The 26,426-nt window shown below is 33.8% G+C and overlaps 1 protein-coding gene across 1 annotated transcript in view; it reads right to left on the reverse strand.

Moving 5' to 3' along the window:
- Positions 1–14,652: 14,652 nt before the first annotated feature.
- CDC40 (cell division cycle 40) overlaps positions 14,653–26,426 on the reverse strand; it is a 68,667-nt gene continuing 56,893 nt past the window's right edge. The window contains exons 9-15 of the mRNA XM_074310109.1: positions 22,778–22,823; positions 20,793–20,894; positions 19,941–20,056; positions 19,521–19,654; positions 18,176–18,252; positions 16,467–16,611; positions 14,653–14,838 (exon numbers count right to left, since the gene is read on the reverse strand). Of these exons, the coding sequence (XP_074166210.1) occupies positions 14,661–14,838; positions 16,467–16,611; positions 18,176–18,252; positions 19,521–19,654; positions 19,941–20,056; positions 20,793–20,894; positions 22,778–22,823 (798 nt within the window). The 3' untranslated portion in view covers positions 14,653–14,660. The remainder of the gene's footprint in view (positions 14,839–16,466; positions 16,612–18,175; positions 18,253–19,520; positions 19,655–19,940; positions 20,057–20,792; positions 20,895–22,777; positions 22,824–26,426) is intronic.

Consider the following 26,426-nt stretch of genomic DNA (forward strand, 5'->3'; position numbering starts at 1 on the left):
ATTTCTAAATCCATCTTGAGTATATGTTATTTTCTCTTTGAGCCAATTCTGATGCGCCTTTCTTCTTCACCACTGTAAAAGCTTTTTCTTTTATGGAAGCTAATTTACACCACTCCACTTCTCCCTTTCCCTTTCTCCCAGGACATTCTTCTCTCATCCCTTAATTTCATCATTTTATCAAAATGATATTGTCCCTTCATAGTCAACTCACACTTGTGCCCTGTCTATATACACTCCTTCTGTCATAATAACGAAAAAGTTATAAGGTATAGTATCATACTCCCATGTAGGAATGTAACAGATAAATCTTATTAAGTCCCTTATGATATCACCTTCCTGATTACCTCCTTATGCTTCTCCAGAGTCCTTTATTTGAAAATCAATTTTTCCATTCAACTCTGGTCTTTTCATGATAAATGCTTGAAAAATCCTCTATTTCATTGAATGGTCATCTTTTCCTCTGAATTTTGCTGAGTAGGTGATTCTTGATTGTAATTCTAGCCCCATTACTTTCTAGAATATCATATATCATATTCCAAGCCCTCAGGTCCTGAAGCTGCAAAATTTTATGTTGTCCTAACTGTGGCTCCACTATTCTTGAATTGTTTCTTTCTGAATGTTTGCAATGTTTTCTCCTTGATCTGGGAGTTCCAGAATTTGGCTATAATATTCCTGGGAGTTTTTATTTTGGGATCTTTTTCAGATGATCGGTGGATTCTTTTAATTTCTATTTTACCCTTTGTCTAGAATAATAGGAGTTTTCCTTGATAATTTCTTGAAAGATGATGTCCAGGCTCTTTTTTTGATCGTGACTTTCAGGTAGACCAATAATTTTTAAATTTTCTCTCCTGGTATTTTTCCAATGAGATATTTCACATTCTCCCCTCCCCCATTTTTCTTTTCTTCTTCATTTTTTTGGGGGGGTCTGCTTTATGGTATCTTGATTTCTCTCAAAGTCATTAGCTTCCATTTGCTGAATTCTAATTTTTAAGGAATTATTTTGTACCTCCTTTCCCAATTGACCAATTTTGCTTTTTAAGACATTTCTCCTTATTAGCTTTTTGTATTTCTTTTTGTACCACTCTCATTTTTTCCCTAATTTTTCCTCTATCTCTCTGAAAGGGGACCTTAAGGAAGAAGATATCCTTTTTATCCATGCTCTTGAAATTTTATCTCCTCTATTACTTATCTAAGTAGAGCCAAGATGGTAAAGTAAAGGCAGGGACTCATTTGAACCCTCCCCCAAGCCCCTACAAATATCTTTAAATAGTGATTCTAAACAAATTTTAGAATATCACAACTCACAAAAAGTTGGAGTCAAACAATTTTCCAGCTGAAGACAACTTGGAAGATCAGCAGAAAAGGTCTATGACACCATGGTCAGAGAGCAGCACAGCCTCAGCCCAAACAAACCAGGAGCGGGCTTTGGAGCTTGTGAATCAGTGGCAGCATGGGCAGTTTCTGGACTTCAGCCCATAGACACCAAAGACAATTTGGAAGTTCGACAGGAAAGGTTTATTTCAGTCCTAGAGAATCCAGGAAACCAGGAGTGGCCCCTTGAGAGTCACTGAATCTGCAGTGGTAGCAGGAGCAGCGATAGCAGCCTAACTTCTGAAGCTTTCAGCTTTCAAACAGTAAAGGGGTTGAACAGCTGGTCAGAAGGAAGTCTCTTTACTAGCACTGAGGAAGGACTCTGTTATTTTGCCCATATTCAGAACCGAGACATAGTCCTGGCTCACAGTCAGGGTGTGGAAGAGCAGCCAAAACTTAAAGTCAGTGAATCAGGGATCTGACTCACCGTTCCAAAATAGAAAACAGTACATATGATCACTCACAGACCAGAGCATAGGCCAGGAAACTAGTAAACACACTTCTTCTTGGATCATACAGCCTTAGAAGAACTGAAAACTTACAGATCCTAAAAGGATATCTGAAAACAGATGCACAAAACTCTTGAAGCTTGGGATATTGCACTCTCTGTCCTAAAAATGGAGCCCTACTTTAGCAAAGAGTTAAAAGTCAAGTAATAGGCTGAGAAAGTGAGCAAACAACAACAAAAAAGATACCGACTATAGAAAGTTCCTTTGGTACCAAGAAAGATCAAAACACACACTCAGAAAAAGAATGAATATTAAAGTTCCTACAACTAAAGCCTCCAAGAACAAAAATGATCTCAGGCTATAGAAGAGCTCACAAGGGATTCTGAAAAATCAAGTAAGAGAGTGTTTCAAAGGAAGTACAAAAAGCTAATGAGAATGCCTTAAAAAGCAAAATTGGCCACATGGAACAGAATGTACCAAAGCTTATTGAAGAAAACAATTGCTTAAAAATTATATTTGAGCAAATGATCATGAACAACTTTTAGCCTCACAGGGTCTGTTTACTTCCTTATAAAATGAAAGGGGAAGGAGGTGGGAGATGGATATACTAGATGGCTTGAGATCCCTTCCAGTTTTAGATTTATGATCCTATAACCTCCTTATGGCCAAACTAAATATCCTCATTTTAGTCTCCATCTTAAATTATCACTTAACATTGTTGACCAGCTTCCTTTCTCAATACTCTTGCTTTTTTATTGTTAGAGAACCCATCACTAGTGGTTTCTTATCCTTCTTCACTTTAAATACAGATATTCTCCCAGTCTTCTCTGTACTTTGTGATATTACCAATAGTTACAGTTATCACATCTGCAAATAACTCCCACATTTCTACCCTTCGTTCTATTGTCTTAGTTCCTGTTCCTTTCTCAATACTAGCTGCAGATCTTTATTTGGATGTCCTAATAATACTTTATACTTTGTATATTCAAATTTCAATAATCTTAGCAAATCCTGCTGCTTCCATGATTTATTTCTCATGATGGCAAAACCATCCTCCCAAATACCTAATGTGGTAAGATCCTAGTCTTTTGACCCTTCCTTTCTTCTTGCTTAAATCCACAACCAGGTAAATCCTGTTGAACACTTACTCCAACATATATCATGTGCCTGGTTCCCTCCTTTATACTCCCATTGAAAATACATTAGTTAAGATACTTATTAATAATCTACTTGGTTTTTGTTTCAAATTTCTCTCTTTCATTGTTAGAATCTAGCAATCCAAATAAGATTAGAAGGGAAGTAACAAATTGGGAAAATATTTTTACAGTTAAAGGTTCTGATAAAGGTCTCATTTCCAAAATATATAGAGAACTGACCCTAATTTATAAGAAATCTAACCATTCTCCAATTGTTAAATGGCCAAAGGATATGAACAGACAATTCTCAGATGGTGAAATTGAAACTACATCCACTCACATGAAAGAGTGTTCCAAATCACTACTGATCAGAGAAATGCAAATTAAGACAACTCTGAGATACCACTACACACCTGTCAGATTGGCTAAGATGATAGGAACAAATAATGATGAATGTTGGAGGGGCTGTGGGAAAACTGGGACACTGATGCATTGTTGGTGGAGTTATGAAAGAATCCAGCCATTCTGAAGAGCAATTTGGATCTATGTCCAAAAAATCATCAAACTGTGCATACCCTTTGATCCAGCATTGCTGCTATTGGGCTTATATCCCAAAAAAATACTGAGGAGGGGAAAGGGACCTGTATGTGCCAAAATGTTTGTGGCAGCTCTTTTCGTAGTGGCTAGAAACTGGAAGATGAATGGATGTCCATCAATTGGAGAATGGTTGGATAAAACTATGGTATATGAAGGTTATGGAATATTATTGCTCTGTAAGAAATGACCAGCAGGAGGAATACAGAGAGGCTTGGAGAGACTTACATCAACTGATGCTGAGTGAAATGAACAGAACCAGAAGATCTCTGTACACTTCAATGTTGTATGAAGAGGTATTCTGATGGAAGTGGATATCTTCAACCTAAAGAAGATCCAACTCACTTCCAGTTGATTAATGATGGACAGAAATAACTACACCCAGAGAAGGAACACTGGGAAGTGAATGTAAATTGTTAGCACCACTATCTACCCAGGTTACTTATACCTTCGGAATCTAATACTTAATGTGCAACAAGAAAATGGTATTTACACACATGTATTGTATCTAGGTTATATTGTAACACATGTAAAATTTATGGGATTGCCTGTCATCGGGGGGAGGGAGTGGAGGGAGGGAGGGGATAATTTGGAAAAATGAATACAAGTGATAATGTTATTTTAAAAAATTACTCATGTATATATAATGTCAAAAATTTTTTATAAATAAATAAAATTTAAACAACAACAACAACAAAAAAAGAATCTAGCAATCCATTACTTATGGTGCTGCTTCTATAATTTGTTATTTTACTATTCTCATTATTTCATTTTTATAGGGAACTGAAAGGCTGGCACCTATTATTCAACCTTTAGAGTTGTCTAAGGCTAAATAACTTGCAGAGGGTCACACTGTCACTCAAAGGATCTGAGCTGAGGTCTTCCTGACTGAGGAGAGCTCTCCACCTGCCTATGCCATTCAGATTATGTATTATCTTTTAAATATCATCACATCACTTCTTAAAAAAACCCTTTAGTATCTTCCCAAAGCCAATCTAGATTTCAAAGCCTTCTACAATCTGGCCACAATCTACCTTTCCAGCCTCATCTGTAGTTTTCCTTCATATATACTTATAATCTAATTGCCTCATATACATAGGCTAACCAAACTAGCCTGCCTGCCATTCTTCACATATAACACTCCATCTTCCATTTCCATGCCTTTGTACTGGTTATCTTCCACATCGTAGAATCCCTATTTCCTTCAATATTTAGTCCAAATTCTGTCTTCTCTATGAAGCTTTTAAAAATTGGTCCTTTCTCTTCACTTCTCTCCCTAGCTTATAAGGGTCCTCCCCAAGTTACTTTGAATTGATCTTGTATATTTGTATTCTACTCCCCCATAATTAGTGATCCTTGGAAGCAAGGAGTTTTTCCATGACTGTATCCCCCAGTAGATTGAAACTGAAACTACTTTTTCCTTTGTAGCAAGGGTTTGTAACTTGGGGCTTATTTAATTTTAAGTTTGATAAATACATTTCATTGGTTTCCTTTGTAATCCCAGGTATTTTATAAAATTGAAAATAGTTATAAGAAAGGGTCCATGGATTTCACTAAACTGTGAAAACTATTATTATCAGCAAGAGCATCTTTTAAGTATCCTTTTTTAGAACAAAAATATTTCATGAGTAAAGTTGAACATATTTTTTTAAAAAATCAGTTTTCCAATCATCAAAAATTCACTTTACCTTCCTCCTCCTCCAAGAATGAAAGAAAAACTAAACTGCTGAAATTAAATTTCTCCATTGTTATGCCTTAGAAATTCTGTTTCCACTCTCCAATCTGAATCATTCACCTTTAAATTAGGAGGTGGGAACCATATTTCATTATTAGTCATCTAGAATCATTGTTGATCATTATGCTAATTCAATTTCCTAATATTTTTAAAATTGTCTTTTTTTTTTTTTTTTTTTTTTTTGAGGCAATTGGGGTTAAGTGACTTGCCCAGGGTCATACAGGCTAGAAAGTATTAAGTGTCTGAGATTCGATTTGAACTCAGGTTTTCCTGACTTCAGAACTGGCGCTCTATCCACTGCACCACCTAGCTGCCCCAAAGTTGTTTGTCTTTACCATATTTGTTGCCATTGTATAAATTCGTCTTCTGCTTCTGCTCATTTCACCTTGCATCAGTTTGTCTTCCAAGGTTTCCCTGACTGCCTTCCTCATTTCTTATAGCACAGTAGATATTTCTTAATATCACATTTATATATCATAATCTACTTTGCTATTCCTCAATTTATGGTACCCCCTCAGATTCCCATTCTTTGCCACTTCAGAGAGCTTTTTTTATACTTTATTTTTTCCTTAAGAATAACAATCCCTCCCTTAATTTACTCTCCCATTTCCCCTTCTACTTTTTCTGTTGAATGAAATACATTTCTATACCCAACTCCCTGTATGATTATGCATTATTCCTTCCTCTAATCAAATTAGAATGAGTTTGAATGTTAGCCATTTCTTCTTTTTTATAGATATTTACTTCCATACTTTGATTTGGTAAGATCATTTGCCCTAATTCCCTACCTTGACCCCCACAACATATTTTCCTTGCCCTCTCTTTTCACTGTTCTCTTAAGTAACAAGACGTAAAATCCCTTATTACAAATGACAAGATTCAAAAGGGACACATGTATTATCTCCCCATGTTTAAATATATGCAGTTTGTTTTTGTTTATGAAACAAATATTATTGCTCCTTCATGATTACCTTTTTATGTTTTCTTAACTCCTGTATTTGAACTTCTTTGAACTTCAAATTCTTACATAGCTCTGATCTTTTCATCAGGAATGCTTTTGCCCCTCTACATCAGATATGATTATACTGTTTTTGTTGGGTAAATTATTCTTGGCTGCGAGTCTATATTCTTCTGGAATATAACAGTAGTTCAAGCCCTTTATTCCTTTACAATGGTAGTTGCTAAATCAAGCCCTCTATTTCAGTGGTGTCAAACTCCAATAGAGAAGGGGGACACTCAAACATACATTTTCTATCTTCAATGCATTTTAGAGGGGGTAGTATTTATTTTCTTTTTCTTAACTTTTAATTTTTTCACAATTCCTTGTAAAGCAAAAAAAAAATTATCATTCATTTGTAAAAATAAAATTCCAAATTTTCTCCTTCCCCTCCTCTCCTGTCCTTGAAAAGGTAGGCAATTTGAAATAGATTATACATACGCATTCATGCAAAACATTTCATCTTAGTCATATTGCAAAAGAAAATGCATACCCTAAACTCCCAATAATAAGGTTTAAAAAGTATGCTTCAATCTATATTCAGACTCTATCAGTTCTTTCTCTGGAGACATATAGCATTTTTTAAAGTCATAAATCTTTTGGAATTGTTTTGGATCATTGTTTTGAACACAAAAGCTAAGTCATTCCCAATTGAACATCATAAAATACTGTTGTAACTGTATATAATATTCTTCTGGTTCTGCTCTCTCTACATCAATTCACATAAATCTATCCAGGTTTTTCTGAAACTATTCTGCTTATCGTTTTTTATGGCACAGTATTCAATTACAATCAGATGCTACAGTTTATTCAGTCATTTCCCCAGATGATGAATGGCCAATTTTTGGCCACCACAAAAAGAGCTGCTATGAATATTTTTATACTTATAGGTCCTTTTCCTTTTAGGTCAGACAGACCTAGTAGTGATATTTTTTGATATGCAGTTTTATAGCCCTTTGTACACAGTTCAAAATTGCTTCCCCAAATGGTTAGATCAGTTCACAACTCTATCAACAATACATTAATGTCTGTTTTCCCTTTCTGCAAAATTAGTCAATTAGATGTGAGGTGGTACCTCAGAGTTGTTTTAATTTGCATTTATTTAATCACTAATGATTTTTCCTCTCAGGACTATATGTAGGTAGCTTTGATTTCTTCACCAAAAATCTGCCAGTTTATGTTTTTTGACTATTTATCAGACTTGTATTCTTATAAATTTGACTTAGTTCTCTATATCTTTTAACAAATGAGGCCTGATAAAAATCAAAGAAATTTGTGGTATCTTTCCTGCTATTCTTTGAATTTTGGCTGCATTGGTTTTGTTTGAGTAAACCCTTTCTGGGTTTTTGACCCTTTCTGATTTGATGTATTCAAAATTACTCACATAAATTTTGTAAATGTTCTTTCTCTTGTTTGGTCATAAATTCACCCTTTCTTCCTTCTTCCATAAATAAACCTGACTGGTGAAATATTCTCTGCCCCTCTAATTTATTTATATCACTCTTTGAGTGTAAACATAACCAATTTTGACCATATCTTAGTGCAGTGTGAGATATTAGTTCTTATTTTATTCTTTTGTTAAATATTTCCTAATTATATATTTTTGCATTTTAATTTTTTCCAATTCTATGTTAAGATGGTTTTTAATCATTCATTCTTAAAGATTTTGAGTTCATAACTTTCCTCCCTCCCATCCCCTCTCCCCAAGATGGTAAAGCAATCTAATATAAATTATGCATGTACGATCATGTTAAACATATTTCCACATTAGTCATGTAAAAGAAACAGAAAAGGAAAAGCCACAAAAAAGCAACAAAAAATGAAAATAGTATGCGTTTATCTGCATTCAGCCCTCTTTCTCTGGATATGGATAGCATTTTTCTTCATGAGTATTTCAAAACTGTCTTGGATCATAGTATTGCTGAAAAAAGCTAAGTCTGTCAGAGTTGATCTCATGATATTGCTGTTTCTGTGTGCCATGTTCTGTCTGGTTCGGCTCACTTCACTCAGAATAAGTTTGTGTCTTTCCAGATTTTTCTGAAATCTGCCTGCTCATAATTTCTTATAGTAAAATAGTATTCCATCATATTTATATACCACAACTTGTTCAGCTATTCCCCAAACGATGGGCATTCCCTCAATTCCCAATTCTTTGTCACCACAAAGAGGTCTATTTTTTGTTTGTTTGTTTTTTAATGGATCCTTTCCTTTTTTTAATCTCTTTTCTATTTTTTTTTTTAATCTCTTTGGGAAATAGCACTACATTGTTAGATCAGAGAATGCAGTTTGATTGCCCTTTGGGCTGTTCAAATTGTTCTCTAAATGGTTGGCCCACTTCAGTACTCCACCAACAATGCATTTAGTGCTCTAATTTCCCCACATCTCCAACATTTATCACTTTCTTTTTCTGCAATACTCAATCTGATATGCGAGGGGTACCTCAAAATTGGTTTTATTGGCTTTTCTCTAATCAACACTGATTTAGACTAGTTTTTTCCATATGACTATAGATAGCTTTAATTTTTTCATCTAAAACTGACAGTTCATAATCTTTGACCATTTATCAGTTGAGGAATGACTTGTGTGCTTAAAATTGATTCACTTCTTTATATATTTGAAAAATGAGGTCTTTATCAGAAATACTTGCTGTATAATATCCCATCTTTCTGCTTCCCTTCTAATCTTGGTTGCACTGGTTTCTTTGTGCAAAATCTTTTACATACAATCAAAATTATCCATTTAATATCTCATGATGCCCTATATTTTTTTGACCATGAATTCTCTTCTCCAAAGATCTGGAAGGTAAACATTATTCCCTGCTTTTCTAGTTTGTTTATGACTATTTGACTTCAACTTGATGTATTGTATAAGATGTTGGTCTACCTAGTTTCTGCCATAATTGTTTTCCAGTTTTCCCAGAAGTTTTTGTCATATAGTACGTTCTTATCTTAAAGGCTAGGATATTTGGGTTTATTAAACACTAAATTACTGTGGACACTAACTACAGTGTATTACACAGATTCACTATTTTATTTCTTAGCCAATACCAGATTGCTCTGATTACTGTTTTACAATCAAATTTGATATCAGTGGGCCAGTTTCCTTCACTGTTCCCCCCATTAATTCTCTTGACATTTTTTTTTAATTTTACCTTTTGTTATACCAGAATTTATCTTTTTTTTCTAGCTCTATAGAATGACTTAGTAATCTGATATGGCACTGAATTAATTTAGGTATAAGTGTCATTTTTATCATATTGACTCAGCCTACCCAGCAATTAATATTTTCCCAGTTGTTTAGATCTGACTTTGGATGAAGCGTTTTATTTGTATTTGCATAGTTCTTGCAATTGTCTAGACAAGTAGATTCCCAAGTATTTTATATTATCTATAATTGGTTTTAAATGAAATTTCTCTTTCTACTTTTAGCTGTTGGACTTGGTTGATAATATATAGAAAGTCTAATGACTTAAATATGGGTTTACTTTATTTCCTGCAACTTTGCTAAAGTTATTTCAACTAGTTTTTCAGTTTATTCTTTGAGATATTCTAAATATATTATCATGTCATCTGCAAAGATTTATAGTTTTGGAGTAGCTAGATGGAGTAGTGGGTAAAGCACTGTGTTTTTTTTAATATGGGTGTTGTATTTTGCCAAAAGCTTTTTCTACATTTGAAATAATCATGATTTGTTTCTTTTGTTATAGACATGATCAATTATGCTGATAGTCTAATATTGAACCAGGCATGAATTCCTGGTATAAATCCCACCTGGTCATAGTGCCTTAATTATATTTTAATCTGGTTTAGGCTGCATGTTTGATATCTTTGGTCTATTTCATGATAAGTCCATTTTGTAAGATTATCTTCAGTTCTGTTGGGCATAATTACACTTGACTATAAATCTTTGTCTTAACCTTGTGCAATATATTTCTCTATTCCTTCAGAGTGGTGAATGTTAAATTTTAAATGACCATTAACTGCATCTCTTTCCTACTTGGGTTCTTTGCTTGCTTGTTGGTTTTTTTTGTTTGTTTTTTGTTTGTTTGTTTTTTTAAACTTCGATCTGGAAGCCCTGGGTTTTGGTTATAATATTTCTGTAAGTTTTCATTTTAGGGGTTTCTTTCAGGCAACCAATGGATTCTCTGGTCCTAAGAAATATGAGAAGTTTTAAGATTTCTTAGAAAGAAGTACAATGTATCAAGTTTCTTCTTTGTTTTCTAAATCAATTGTTTTGAATTTTTCTTTTTCTTGTCTTTTAACTTTATTTTCATAATCTTTACTATTTCACTGATTGACTGATTTCTATTTAGTCCATTCTAGTTCTCAGGAAGTTTGTTCCTTGGGTAAAATTCTATATATCTGGTGCCAACTTCTAAATTTCTTTCCAATTGTTTCTTCCATAGCTTTTATTTTCTATTCCTCCCTTCCCCACCATTCTCATTTAATTTGATTAAAAAAAAATTAGGCTCTTGCTTCATCTTTTTCAGAAACTATAGTTGAATTTGTGCTCAAGCTATGGTGTTGTTTTTTTTTTTTTTGAAGTTTTGCTTGTAGATGTTTTGGAATAATTTTCATCTTCTTTGTGTCTTGAGATCTCTGATCAAATGAAGTGATATTTATAAAGTGCTTAGCACAGTATATGGCACATAGTATGTGTTTATTAACAATTTTTCCCTTCTCCCACCCCCATCATCACAATAGCCTTTTGGGGTGTTTTTTTTTCCATTCTTACTCGTCTAGAGTAGTTCTTGCTTTTTAACTTGATATTAGGGCCAGGCTCTGCATACTTATGGAGGGAAGTCCGAACTGGTCCCGTTGCTGTTTTCCTTGGATATTACATGTTTGTTAGTCTAAGACCTCAGGGGCAGCTCAAACCATCCTACAAGAATCCAATACTCCTGAAGTGGTGTGATCCAGGGCAAAGTCTAATCACTACCTATGTGGTCTTAGTTTTGCAAGTTCCTGACCTAGGTGTGGGTCTATATTACAGTAGATGCTTCTACATTCAATCACTAGCAGCCTTCTAGTTCTGGCTCTGAGGCACAGAGGTAGATTCCCTTTTGGTCTGGGCTTCCTGCCTTAGTTTTATTATTCTTCTGCAGGTTTCAAATTGAGGTAGAAGTTGGAACTGAAAATTCATTCTGTCCCTCAGGTCAATTACATTTCTGGTGTTTGCTTCTGAATCTGTTCCTCTCAGTCTAGGGCTTGTAGCTCCTCCCTACTCCTGAACACCCTATTAGGGGACAGATTCTCACTGTAGTCCACCCTGGATCTATCTGTAACCCAGAATGAAATAGTGAAAAACAAAGCTGTCAGCACTTGCTCTTTCATTCTCTGGGGCACTAGTATGGGTTTGGAAACCCTTCTTGCCCTGGTACACAGTCTCTCCCTGAGTAGCAGAGTGTTCTCCCGGCCAGACCCTGTACTCAAGATCTACAGAATATTTCCCTTTGCAGACCTGGGCTGGAAAAATGATTTAAGTGTAGCTTTTTCTTGGATTTACCCTTTGGGATTTAGTCTGGTGCATATTCTAGTTTTGTTTAAAGAAGAGATCACTATATTGCTTCTTGCTACTCTACCATTTTGGCTCTGCTTTGCAGTAAGATCAAACATTGAAAACTAAGTTTTGATGGCACTCTTGTAAATATTTTGCCTATGATCAATTTAATAGTTTTCTGTTATTTTCACTTTTATCAGTAGCCAGACAAATGAGTTTTGGAATAATGAGAAGAGAGCAGACTGATGAGACTCTTTCCTCCAACCAAGAAATACAATTTTATAATTTTTAGGTATGGAATATATTATACAAAAACAATATAGTATGCTGAAAAATCTTTGTATTTGAGGATTGGCTTATTATAATTTTATAGTTAAATGTCTACATAAGATGTCTGAATACTTTGCTTGTTAGTTGCATCATTTACCTCACAAGATTGCTGTGGGAAAGGCATTATATTAATCTCTTTATGCTAAAATTTAAAATAATTTTGGAGTCAATCAAAAAAATTTTTTTGTAATGATAAATATTAAATCTTGATATACTAAAGAGGAACTAATTCCTGGGTCTAGGAATTTATTTCCTAGAGCCTGGATTTAAAAAGTATCATCCATGACTTCTTTTTCAGTTTTTTTTTTTTTCCAGTATCTAGTAGAATCTTTTAAATTTTAGGGTGTATTTTAGATAGTTCATATTCTTACTTTGGGTAATTTAAGTTTCATCATTCAGAGACTGTTTTTCTTCTTGCCCTACCAATCCTTAGAGCAGCACAATTCACTTCATTGTAGTTCCCCCACTTTATTAAAAGATACAATTTTAAAAGTTGAAGGATGATGAAACTAACCAAAAGAGCTCAAGTTTTAGCCTCTCACCTTTTAATTATTATAAAGCAACACATACTGTAATAACAGCAGTGTAACATCATTATTTAGAACCTCAAATATATCTGGCACAGTAAGGGAGCTTCCTTAACTTATAAAATGTGATGGTTTGTCACGACCTTCATAGAAATCAATGGGTAAATTTTATTATACATCCCTCTTCAAGCTTCAATTTTTGGCAAAACAAAATATTTTAAAATATTGCCCACAGTGTGGTTTCACACTGCAGCTGGGATTAAAGTTCAGTCCTGTTCAACTGAAAAGAAAATAAAGATAAATACAACACTATGATAATTTTTATGTAAAATGATATATTTAAAAATAGGCTCTTTAAAAAGTGAACTTTTATGTACAGTTTAGTCTAGAAACAGTCAAAAAACACTATACAACAACTATCTAGATTTTAGAAAATACAATTTGTTGCACACACAATCCTGATACTGAACAAGATGTAGTTTTAAGCCTATGATTAATTCTGTTTCATCACACATCAATAATTCACATTTGTTAATAGCTTACATTCAGACTAAAGTTCAGCTTAAGAACTTGCCTACATACTTCCCATTTGGAAAATTAAGACAACCACCTCTGCCTGGCAGATGTAGTCTATCTGTAGTCCAGATAGTCTTATTTCTTTGAGTGAGCAATACACAACAAAGAACCTCTCCTCTTTTTATTACTCTTTTCTTCTAAGTTTTGTTTTTTAGCAATAGGGGATACCAAAACATCTTTCTATGTGTTGTTGGCCCACAGGTGCCATGCTCTTTAAAAATGAAATTTTTATGAGGACAAAAAATCACACATTTCTACATGTTACGTAATGATAATGTATATGTGTTTAACAAAAAAAAAAAGGTCTAGGAAATAGATTACCGAGCACTTAATGCTTTCAGGGTTGTCAACACTTAGCTTTCCCATGGTCTTCATCTCAGCACCCTAGGTAGCCACCCCACCTGATCAGGCAGTCTCCCTAATCTTTTCCAACATGGTAACTTTCTCATTATATCAGTTTACAACAAAACACTTTTAAAACATCAAAAAGTAGCTTCCTAGAAAATAACAAAAGGAGATGGCTTATCAAAATTAAAGTGCTATTAGTTTGTCCCTTCAAAAGACAGGTTTTCAGATGATTTATGCGTTGATCAGGAGTTATGTTCCTGAAAAAGTAATTGCATATTTTGTGTATTTCCCAACACAATAATGCAGACCCAACTTGCCCTCTCCATGAGTTACTGTTTGGAAATAACTTAATTTTGTGATTAAAGGGCATTGATCTGCCTGCATTGGGAAAATGAAGAAGGACTTTGGTCTAGTCTTTATTTCTTAACTGTCCATATTAATTAAGCTGTAGCCAAAGGAAAATGATGACTTGCAACTGAAGAGATTTAAAAAAAAAAAAAAAGAAAAGAAAAGAAAAGAAAGAAAGAAAGAGGATGCCATGGAGAAACAACAGAACTCACAAGATGCGACTTATTGGAACTGGGTACGTAGAAAAGCGTATCAGAAAAGAAAAGCTGTTCATCCAACAGCTTTTTCTTCCTCCAGATTTATGTACAATGAAATGATCACTGAGGTCTTTATTTCTGTTTTGTTGAAGACCTATGTATTTGTTCCCTTAGAATTAAATGTTCATTTATTACTTCAACTGTTAGGAATCACAAAATCCAATGAGGAAGATCAGGTGGATTCCATGAACAGTAAGGAGATAGCAATAAAACATAAGGATCAAAAAGTTCTCACAATTTATAATTGATAGCAAGCCTTAGTAATTGGAAAGGGATGTCAACAGGCATTGCTTATTTTGGTCACATCTATAAAGACCAGAATGACACAGAAAGAACATAAATCAAAATTACAAAATGAATTGTGTATTTGTACTGAGTCAGAAGTCTGTGTAAAGAGCACATATCTGTCAAACAGAAATTGTCACCCAACACATTTAATAATCAAACAGTTAAATATGTCATCAAATCAAAAAGACCTAATGAGGTTTGAGGATTAATCCCATAATTTAATAAGACCATCCCAGCCACAAGTGATAACTTTAGATGTTTCATGGGGGTGCCACACAGCACCTATGCATACTTTATCATGAGCTTTAAATCGACTGTAGAGTTTTGTAGTCTTCCAGTCCCAAATATTTAATTTTCCATTTCCATCTCCTGATATCACGTAGCTGTGTTAGGGAGGAAAACAAGCTCAAATTATTCAAATGTTTTAACTATAAGTGGGGAACTTTTTTCTTTCAACTTTACTCATCTTAACACTAATCTCTCCACCTCCCCCACCCGTAAAACTTGTATTACACAAAAATCTACTGAGAATATTAGACTATCAGTTTCTACAGTGTAAATTGTTTCAAAGAAAATGCATTCCAAGGAAATCAGATTGTAACATAAGCACTGCTTTTAAGGTGCTGCTTTTTTTAGGCTGGAATGGTTTATTCAGAGACTCTTAAGATTATTTTTAACAAGGATAAAAGGAGGGTAAGAATATAAATTAGCAGGATTGGGCTAAGTCCCAGAGAGCAGAGGAGGGTACCACAAATGGAGTTACGGGTCACCCAGGCCTGTCAGTTATGATCATTATGTGTGCCCTACACTTTCACCTTTGGGCATAATACAACCTGATTCCGGACCAACAACCATCCTTTTCATTTCCTTCATGATTATTTTTTGGTTCTAAAGTCAATGAATCAGACTGTTTGTCTGGAAGTGTAAGGTCCAATAGTCAGACTCAAGTTAGCCAGTCTCTAGATCTTGGTACCTTCCATTTATATTCAAATATATGTCAATAATGAAGATAGAGAATTTTGTGGTCATTTTTAAGGAATGTATCAACTTATAATTTCCTGTGCTGGAAGGCTGAGGTTTTCCCTAGACTTATAGCAATTATATATGGAAGTGGAGCAGGATCTTGTACAAGCATACCTATACTTCTTTTTCACTAGACTGATCAACTGGCATGGAAAAAGTTCTTTGGTTTTGAGGGAACTGGTCCTGGCTATCTGATATGCTTAGGAAAGATACTTCCCTACTCTGAAATCCAAGCTTTCCCATATAGAAAATGAGGGAATTGAACTAGATAATTTCTAAAATCTCTTCCAGTCCTAATTTATGATATTCTATTATAATAGTATCTAAATGAAAAGTGCCCCAGTCAATACATAACTGGAAAATTATATTCAATTTTGGGACTACATTTAAGAAATAACACCACCATGTCCAAATAAGAGAAACATGATGGAAGGTAAATAATTATATGTTATGTGAGAATTAATTAAAAGGACTAGAAATAGGGCTCCACCCCTCAAGCAAATCAGCAAGAAGATCCCTCTACAATTGCTGAGCAATCCAGCAGCAGGTCAGTCTTATTCAACTGAAAAGAACCCAGAAGAATAAGCTATGTGGGGTGGGAGAGTGGTTCAGAGACTGATTTCAGTTTTTCATTTCTGAAACATTACACTCAATTAGGAAATGCACTAAAATTCTAAGGGCTGCCTTAGAATGAAGTGAATTTTTCCTCCCTATCTTCAAGCAAAAAACAGATGACTATGTCAGATAAGTTGTAAGGGGCAATGCTTATATTTGAAGAGAGGTTGGTCTTGGTGACTTAGGAAGTTTCTCTTATCTCTACAATTCTGTCAATCAGTAAGGGATAAGTATTATTTCCATAACTTGTTTCCAGGACTTTTATGTCAGAGATTTTTATTAACATGTAATATGTGTGTATATGCATAAGTATATACACACATTCATTTTAACCAGTGTATGTAGGAGAATAAAAACAAAAATTTATACAAACCTCATATCTGGGGAAAAGTCCACCTGACAAGCATATCCTGCCACCATGTGCCCTTTAAATATTTTTTTCTTATTCAATCTAAATCGGTTTTGTGCTCCGAAAATTAAAATCTGATTGTCCATGGACTGACATGCTAGCCACTTCCCTGAAAGACAAACAATGATATAAGAAAAGTTCGGGAGAAAAAAATACCTCCAAAAAGTTACATACATTACAAAAAATTCATTTTTCTCTAATAGTCACTATCAACATGAAACCAGTACACTTCTTGGAGAATCCTGCAGCTATGCTATATAGTAGCTCTTAAAATCACAAAGTTCTGTTACAAGCTTTTTTTTCATATCAAGTAGTTGTTTTTGTTCATCTACCTCTCTTATTCAATAAACATCTATTAAATTCCTACTGGTACACATACATGTTGCAGAGATCTAGCTCAAGAGCTGAAGCAAGTAGGGCTTCAATGAAGATGGCACCTGAGCAAAACCTTGAAATCAGGATTTCAAAAGTATAAGATTTAAAAGGTATTCTAAATATAGGGAATGATTGCGTGAAAAAAAAAGGCACGCCAAGTTTAAGGAAGAGCAAGTTGACTAAATTGGCTGCAATGTAGTATAGGTGATAGGGATAAAAGTGGAAAGGCCTATATAATTATATAGTCATTAAAAAGGATTTCCTTGCCTAGGGTCACACAACTATGAAGTGTTATGTATCTGAGGTTAGATTTGAACACTTCCTGGCTATGTGACCCTGGGCAAATCACTTAACCTCAATTGCCTCAGCAAAACAGGAGGAGGAAGAAGGAAAAGAAGGAGGGAGGAGATGGAAAATGAAGAAGAAAAAGAGGAAGAAGAAGAGGAAGATGATAAAGATTTGCTAAAGATTAGCAAGCAGCTTTAAAAAGCCATAAGAGGAGCAGCTAGGTGGCGCAATGGATAGAGCACCCGCCCTGAAGTCAGGAGGACCTGAGTTCAAATCTTCCCTCAGAGACTTAACACTTCCTAGCTGTGTGACCCTGGGCAAGTCACTTAACCCCAATTGCTTCAGGAAAAAAAAAAAAAAAAAAAAAAGCTATAAGAGATTATGGCACAATGGATAGAGAAACAGCCTCAGATACAGGAAGATCTGGGACAAAGTTCCTCCTCCAACATACTGTGTGACTCAGGGAGAGTGACTCAATCTTTCAATCTCTTACATCTCAGGCAAATTTTCTAAGGCATAGAAGTTCTCACTAGATGTAGTTCTCTAACTTTCTAGAAGTTCTCAATAGATGTAAATATGTGCAAAGATATATTACAAAATGATTCACAAATGAGCAACTTACATTTTCTATTTTTGTCCCAGAAAATATATTTAATCCCTAAAGTCTTCAGATGGGAAATTAGGTTAAGACAAAGCTGGTTTATCAAATTACTGAACTTCCAGAATTCTGTCTGGAAGAACTAAAAAAAAAAAAAGTTCTAATTTGTAAATCCTTAAGAGATTTAGCAGATACTAGCTAAAAATCACTGTATTTAATTCTTTAAATACATGAAATAACATGGTGAATGACTCAAGTACTGAACCAATTAAGTCATATATAACATCACAAAAGTTTACAAATATACATAACACTGATAATGCAAAAGTGAATAAAAAAGCCTATTACTATTGGCAAAAGTTCACTATGTTCTAAGTCTTCCTTCCAAAACACAACTTTTGTACCAACTCACCATTTGGAGATAAAGTCACTGCAGGCATTGAATGCATACTGGGTTCTGCTATATATTTAAAATCGACAGGAATGTCCCTGAAAACCAAGAAACACAGAAGGTGAGAAACTGAAGACATTTCTTCAAAAGAATGTCAAATTCTGTTTCCTACTGAGAAAACCATAAAATATAAGAGGTTAAGAGACTAAGAAATAATGAAAGTGTTGGAATTCAAAAATACTGAAAATCTTCCTCATGAAGCTTCTTGAAAAAGAAAATCATGTCGTTTATAATATAGTTTTGTTGATCACTATAACAAAATTAACATTGTATTAGTGACATGTAAAGAATTGAACAGATTGGAAAACACTTTTAATTTGAAAAATAACATTTGCATTTCAATTGTCAATCAAATCTGTGTTTTGATTTTATTCAGAATTAACATCAGCCAAAATAGCTTTTAAAAGTAGTCAAACTCTTTAGCAAATCTCTTTGCACTTGGCCAGATTGTTCTTCTATAACATAACACAGTACTTTACTACACTCTTAATTCTGGTTGGTAAGATTTAGCAGAACTTGGATTATGTTGGCTTTGGCCCATAAGAACCTAAGGTTACTGCTGCATCATAAAAACATGACAACTAGTATCTTAGGCAATTTCAAAAATAAGAATTGTACAGTTTAAAGATGTCTCTCGAATCAGAGACAAATCAAAGGCTGGGTGAATATCTATCACTTAAGTTGGGGGAAAGGAAAAGATTTGATCATCTTAAAGCTCCATCCAATTCTGAGATCCTCTGAAAAGATTGCTATGTTTTCTCATAGAATTCTCATTAAAAAAACAAAACAAAACAAAATCCTTCTATTTGAAAAGAATGGGCAGCTTTTATGTGAAAATAATTCATAGCATTTCATAAAATTATCAATATGCTAAATCAATTTAAGATAGATAATTCATAATTTAAGAGCTATATAATATTCTTAGTTTGTGGGGGAAACCCCCCACAAACCTCACCATTTGTATTAGTTAAAAATACAAGGGGATCTGGCCAAAGATTACATTTGTACTTTGGGTCATAAACATTTAAGTCAAGATTCAATGAAAACCTATGCAATAAGCTGGAGAAAACAAACTTTGCATTCTACTCTCTCTACCCCAACCCATATAAGAACATGCAACTCCAATTATTATATATGATAATATTATTTCCTTTAATCATAGGCAATAATATAATTAAAAGCTTGATGTGGTACACACTTTAATGCCAGTATTAATTTGGGTTCTATATTTTATGATGATTCATCTTTGGCTTCCCATTTCCCTTTTGTTTATTTGCACTTTACTAGTGCAACTAGGAAAACTCACCATTCCCAAACGCGTAAGCTCTTGTCGTCAGAAGTGCTCACAAACCGTCTATTCTCATCCACAAACACAATGGTATTAACAGCTCCCAAATGCCTATCATATTCTTGTACAATCTCTCCACTTCTGATGTCCCACTGCAGATTGAAGAGTACAAAGAAGTTATAAATGGTGCACAATTATTATTATTATACAAGATAAAATTCATTAACTCTGGGAAGCAGAGGCGAAAAGCTGACTGGCATCAAGTTTTTAAAAGTGTATTGATTCTTTAAAAACAAAACCAAAAAACCTATAACCAATTGTTTTTTCAAATACAGAGCTTCTAATCATGTACTGGGGGCAATTTCTCTGAAAAATCTCAGTTACAAATATAATGTGTAGGTTTAAAATATCAAGATCATTTATTTCATAAACACTTACTTGTACAATTTTCTTATCTGACATGCCAGCCACAAAAAGATTCTGTTTATCTTCATCAGGATTGAACTTGACACAATAAGGAACTTTCCGGTTTGTAAATCTTGATATACACTGACCTAAAATCAAAATCCCAAATTACCTGTCAATTTGATCATCCAAATAAACTTGGAGGTAAGCCTATTGATATAATAAAACTTTCATGAAAGACAGCTTGTTTCCAAACTTTAGAATATACTATTTCTCTTCTCAAATTATAATCAGTTTTCTACTTAGAGAAACAAAGAAGGAATTTCTATGATTTACAGTGAATTAAAAGTGTACACAATTCTCAGAAATAAAAAAAAAATAACAATTAAGTAGAGATCTTTGAGATATAAAAATTGGAATAATATGAAAAATGAAATCTCATGTTAATGATTATGAGCCACACATCATATAATGCTAATTTGATTAAGGAAGAAGGGTAGAGAGACATTACTAGGATGACATGTGATACAATTCAAGTTATTCTAACAGAAAGCATATTGAGAAGATTTCATATTCACTAATCTCTCAAAATGTCTGCTTATAAAGAGCAATAAAATGAATATAAAATCACTTTTATTCACTATATTCCTCCTTCTCTCTCCAAATTAACAGTGCAATTTTGTGAAAGACCCATTTCACAAATTAAAATTTTAACTTTTCAAGAAGAGTTGTCAGAAGGAAGGAAAAATAAAGGAATATTTATATATTATTACAAGCTTAAGTCCTTAAGAGAACCCTTTAAACCGAAAAATGTGTTTCATTTACAAATTTTAACATGTAAAAGAACTTTGGATTAATTAGGCTAAATTACTTTGAAAATCTTACCTGTCTCAGTGTCCCATAGCTTGAGATACCTGTCATATGCTGCACTGAGGAACTGAGTTCCTACACCATTAAAACAGATATCTCTAACGGCTTTACTGTGACCTGATAAATAAAAAAATTGGTGATGAGGAGGCAAAAGTTAGTTTTCTCTTAGAATATAAACTCCAGGGGCAGTTAGGTGGGTGCAATGGGAAGAGCACCAGCCCTGAAGTCAGGAGGACCTGAGTTTAAATCTAACTTCAGACATTTAACACTTCCCAGCTGTGTGACCCTGGGCAAGTCACTTAACCCCAACTGCCTGAGCAAAAAAAAAGAAAAAAAAATTATATAAAATTATATATTATTACATATAATTATGAATAATTATAAGTATATAATATAATTATATATTACATATACACACATATATATAATTAATATAAACTCCAAGAGAGAAATTAGATATTCTAATACACTAGGATTGATAGTTAAATTAAATTAAAAGAATTACTATCTCATTTCTTAGTACTCAGTATAAAACATCCAATAGTTAAAAGTTATGTTGTGAGTTTGAATCTACTTTTGGTTATGAGTTTACATCCCAAACCAAAGAGAGAGAGAGAGAGAGAGAGAGAGAGAGAGAGAGAGAGAGAGAGAGAGAGAGAGAGAGGGAGAGAAAGAGAGAGAGAGAGAGAAGAAATGTTAAGTGGTTATGTCAAAGCAGACATGTGACTTGGTTTGGTGAAAAGAAATCAGGATGAACAATCAGATGATAGGGAACAACTATATGGCTATCATCTTCCTGAAACCCCAAGTGAAAAAGTTCTACTGGCACAGGAAGTCTGTAAAGGGGTGAGATTTTATCTCTCTCAAGTAGCTGAAGCTCAAAAAGCTGCTCCCTTTTTGTTGTATTTCCAGGGCCAGATAGATTCATATTCTTTCACTTTTCCCTCATTATACTTCCTGTGGGTACATAAGCACCAGCAACTCTATGAGATGGGCTAGTGAAAAGAGGCTCATAGAGGAGTGGAGAAGCTGGCTATATAAATCATAAATGATACTGACAGGTGTCTTTAAAAAACTCCAACAACCTATAAAGTTTCTGCTATATCATTAATGTAGAAAAATGTTGAACCTGGTCACTGAAAGACTTTACGTCTTTTCAAAAAGAAAACAGTTTTGTCAATTATCTTATTTATCCATAGAGTTCTATATGTAATATCATACTGTTACTACCATGGTATTTTCAGAATGAAATACCAGAATGAAACCCAAAATAGGACATTATCTAGATATGAGGACGCATAATTAGAATCAATGGCTGATGACTGATTCAAAGCTACAAGTGCTTTTGGTAACAGTGTAATAAGCTCTCTTCACAAATATCCATGTTTGTGATTATCAATATCATCTCAGTACCAACTGAAAACAAGCAAAATGCCCAACAAGGTTTTCACTTGGTAAATCAACTTGGTTACTTCTTCATTCTCACTAGGAGCTTCTATACTTTATTTCTAGAGACATTCATTCAATTGCAAATTCCACGGACATGAAACATCCTACTCTGATTAATCTTCCCCAAAGAGATTTCCCCTCTTCCCCACTAATACTCACCAACTCAAATCAAGCATTTTGCTAGGCTGAAAAAATCAATAGTTCTATTACCCTTGAGTGGTTTACTCCCCATTTTTGAACAAATGAATATAGCCATAAAAGCTTTCTCCTGCTTGAAGGACATACTAAATCATCCGGCAGTCAACTGACACCTAATCACTACCAGCTCTCTAACGTCACCATAAACACTAGTGAACATACAAATGAGATAGATTTTGTAGAACAAGCCTCACTAACAATAACAGAATGGTTAATAGTGAAATCACGTTATCAGAAATGCTGTATTATTCTACACATAAATATGTGTATTTATTTGTGTGTATGTGCATACATTCACAAATATACATACATATATAACACATTGTATAATCTATCAAAGAAAGAAATATTACCAACAAATGTTCTTAAACAGCGCCGATCTCCATAAACTTCCCATAGCTGTGGGGGGGAAAAATATGGAAATATTAAACTGCATTCATAAGTTCAGTAAAATGATAAGTTTTATTAACAGTCTTGGTACCAGAATTAAATAAAACACATGGGTATGCTACTGGTTTTGAAATTTAATTATTTTGATTTATAACAGCTAAAAAAAACACATGGAAATTCTGTCCTGACTTCCAAATCTGGTATCCAGTAGAAATATGTTACGATTATATAATAAACTAAAAATCTAATATGCTTACAATTACCTCTTTTTGAATTTTTCTCAGGGTTAAAGGGAATATGATGCTAATGTACATAGACCTAAATTTCAGACTTCCTTGTACATATCAATTTAAGTTGCTATAGGCAAATGGTCAAATGGTTGTTCTAACTAAAAGAAGCTACTACCTCATGGACCTATCTCCCTCATATATTTCTGTTTACAGCCATGAAAAATATATGAAGGATGAATTTTTAATAAATAACATTTTGAACCCCAGACCACTCCAGAACTGACATTCACCAAATTACAATAACATTTCAGCTATGGATAAAACAAATAAAAATACATATTCCAACTCTTAAAATTACATACTGTATGTTTTTGTATGTAAGTTGACCCTTTCAAGTTAAAAAAGGAAAAGCCTTGGAAGCTGCAGTTGATGTGATGTAAATGTTGGTTATGCTGGCAAAGTGTTTTTTCTATTCTAATATTTGTCAATGTTGCTACACTAGTAGCTTAATAGTCAGAGACGACTTGCTGGTTACACAAAGCAGTAGGACTATTTATGCAACCTCTTGAGAGCCACTGTCAAGAATAGGTGTGGTCCTAATTTTTCACATTCCTTCCAATATTTGTCTCTTCTATTATTTTAGCCAACCTGGAAGGTGTAAAATAATGTCTAGCTTGTTTTAATGTGCATTTCTCTATAATCATTTAGAACATTTTTTCATATGATTATAAACTGTTTTGTTGCCTATGTCCTTTGATCTAGCAATAGCTCTACTGGATCAATTTTCAAAGATAATTAGGGAAAAAGGAAAAACAATTATATGTTTTAAAATATTTACAGCCAATCTCTTTGTAGTGGGAAAGAAGTGGAAATTGCAGGATGCTCATCAACTGGGGAATGGCTGAGCAAGTTGTGGTACATGACCATGACAGAAATCTATTGTTCTATAAGAAACGATAAGCTCAATGATTTTAGAAAAAACATAGAAAGACTTGCTCGAAATAAAGAGTGAAATGAGCAGAACCAAGAAAACACTCTATTCAAAAAGAAAAATAGTTTTTAAAATGACAGATAAAATAAGGTATTTATTATTATTATTTTTTTTACCATTCTAAATATCCAAATTAGCTATGAAGGACATATAAAGAAAGATACTATCTGCATCCAGAGGAAGAATTGATAAATAGAAGTATGTATAGAATAATTTTACATATATACACCTAAATGTCTAATGGTATCCATGTCGAGGATCGAAGGAAGAAAAGTGATGTGATAATTTTGTTGTATATTTGAAAGAATAGCAAGTTGTGCATAGTAGATTTGCAGTTTCATGTGCAATCATCTTTTTTTTTTTAATGTACTATGATAGACAAATGCTTGTTTATACCATAAATTTAAAATAATATTGAAAAGAGAACCAAAAACAATGAGATTAATTAAAAAAAGAATAGTTGTCGGTCAAAAAGACTACCCATGATAAATGTAATTGATGGATAGATTTTTATACAGAGAAATTAGTATCAGTCTATATTTCAGGTCCACTTCAAAATATAGTTTTAACTCCAGCTTCTTAAACTGTGTTTTGCAATCTCATATGGGGCCTCGTAACTAAATGTGAGAGTTGTAAAATTATGATTTATCATCAGTATATTTGATTTCTATACTTATTTACCTGAGGTTACATAAAAATTTCTTGATTGAAAAGGGGTCATGAGTGGGAAAAGTTTAAGAAGCTCTGGCTTAAATTACTGAAAAGATATGAAAGGAACATTCTTACTTTATACCTAACAGTGAGATAACAAATCATTGTCATGGAATGTTTTCTTTATCACAAGAGGCAGGTGGAAAATGAATGTTAAATGAATTCCAGACAAGAAAGTTTTCTGAGAAAAAGTTAACAATAGTTGTAGAAAAAAAAAAAAGCTATGGTTAAATGTTTTTGGTCAGAAAGAGGTGACAGCATAGATAGTTTGGTAGGGAGTCTCTAAAACCATTCTCTATATTATCAAGACCTTAGCTTTTTAGAATTATTCATTTAAAAATGCTTTTGAAGAGCAGAAAACATTTTTATTAGTGGTATTAATAATTGTTTTTAAGGAACTGGATTAAATTAATGTGCTAGACAGGTAACAGAATAAGCCAAATTAAACTTTAAAAAATCCTTAAAAGTCAGGTCTTGTCAATTACCAGAGTTTTAAAACAAACAAACAAACAAACAAACAAACAAACCTACTATATACATTAAAAAAAAAAGAACAAAAATTATTTTAAATTAGTTATCATAATGGTTAGCAGAAATACTATTTTTAAAAATATTAAAAGTGATATATTTGTGTATTTTTAAAAATTACAAGGAGTCAAGAGAAAGCTTAAACATTGTATTAGACAGAAAAAGGAGCAACACTTCATCTTTTTGTTACATTTGTTTTTGTTAATGTTTATTAAAGTGAGCAGTAATTGGAGAAATGGCATGTGCCAGAGCCATGAATGTCAAAGAGAAAATGAATAGCTTTTTGGAATAAGTGCAAGAAGGTAGGAGTTTTAAGCAGTTTAAGCAGCTTTAAAGGAGGCAGAAGCAAACGGAAACTGAACAGGAAGAAACTGTGTATGAGAATAAATGCACAAAGTACAATGTGAAAAAGTAAACATTCTTAAATAGCCATATGGAAAATATACAATTAAGTAGTAATAGGTAACAATTGGAATTTAGGTTAAAAAACACGACAGTATTACAGTTAGCTTTTATTATTTCTTCAAATCCTGCTCTCTAGTGTTTTTAGAGGACAATAGATTTAGAATTAAAAGGGATCTCAGAAGCCAGAATCCAGCTCCCTCATTTTATGGTCAGTTTCTTTGGGGGTCACTGAGCTGGTCAGCCTTATAGGCTCACATGAACCCAAGTCCCCTGACTCCAGAGCCAGGGTTCTTTCCATTCCAAGAAACTGCTTCCTACCTGCTTTATAGAGGCAGGTCCGTTGTGTGATCCAGCAACAGCTGCTGCCGTTGCATGCGAAGGTGAAGATAACCATGAATGAAAAGACTTCTGGGCCAGTCTAGGCTTTGTCCCTCTATTCTCTGTATGGCACCTGACTTCTCAGAACCTCAATTTCCTTATCTGCCAAATGATGATAATAAGAACTGTCCTAACTTCACAGGGCTGCTGGAAGGATTTTGCTGTTTTAAGAAAGATTAAAATAAGGTACTGTATGTGAGGGGATAGCAAGGTGGATAGAATGCTGAGCCTAGAGTGAAGAAGACCCAAGTTCATATTTGAACTCACACACCTAGCTATGTGACTCTGGGCGAGTCACTTAACCCTGTTTGCCTCAGTTTCCTCATCTGTAAAATGAACTGAAGAAGGAAATGGCAAATCACTCCACTC

This window comes from Sminthopsis crassicaudata, chromosome 4 (genome assembly GCF_048593235.1).
Source record: "Sminthopsis crassicaudata isolate SCR6 chromosome 4, ASM4859323v1, whole genome shotgun sequence".
NCBI classification, from domain to species: Eukaryota; Metazoa; Chordata; class Mammalia; order Dasyuromorphia; family Dasyuridae; genus Sminthopsis; species Sminthopsis crassicaudata.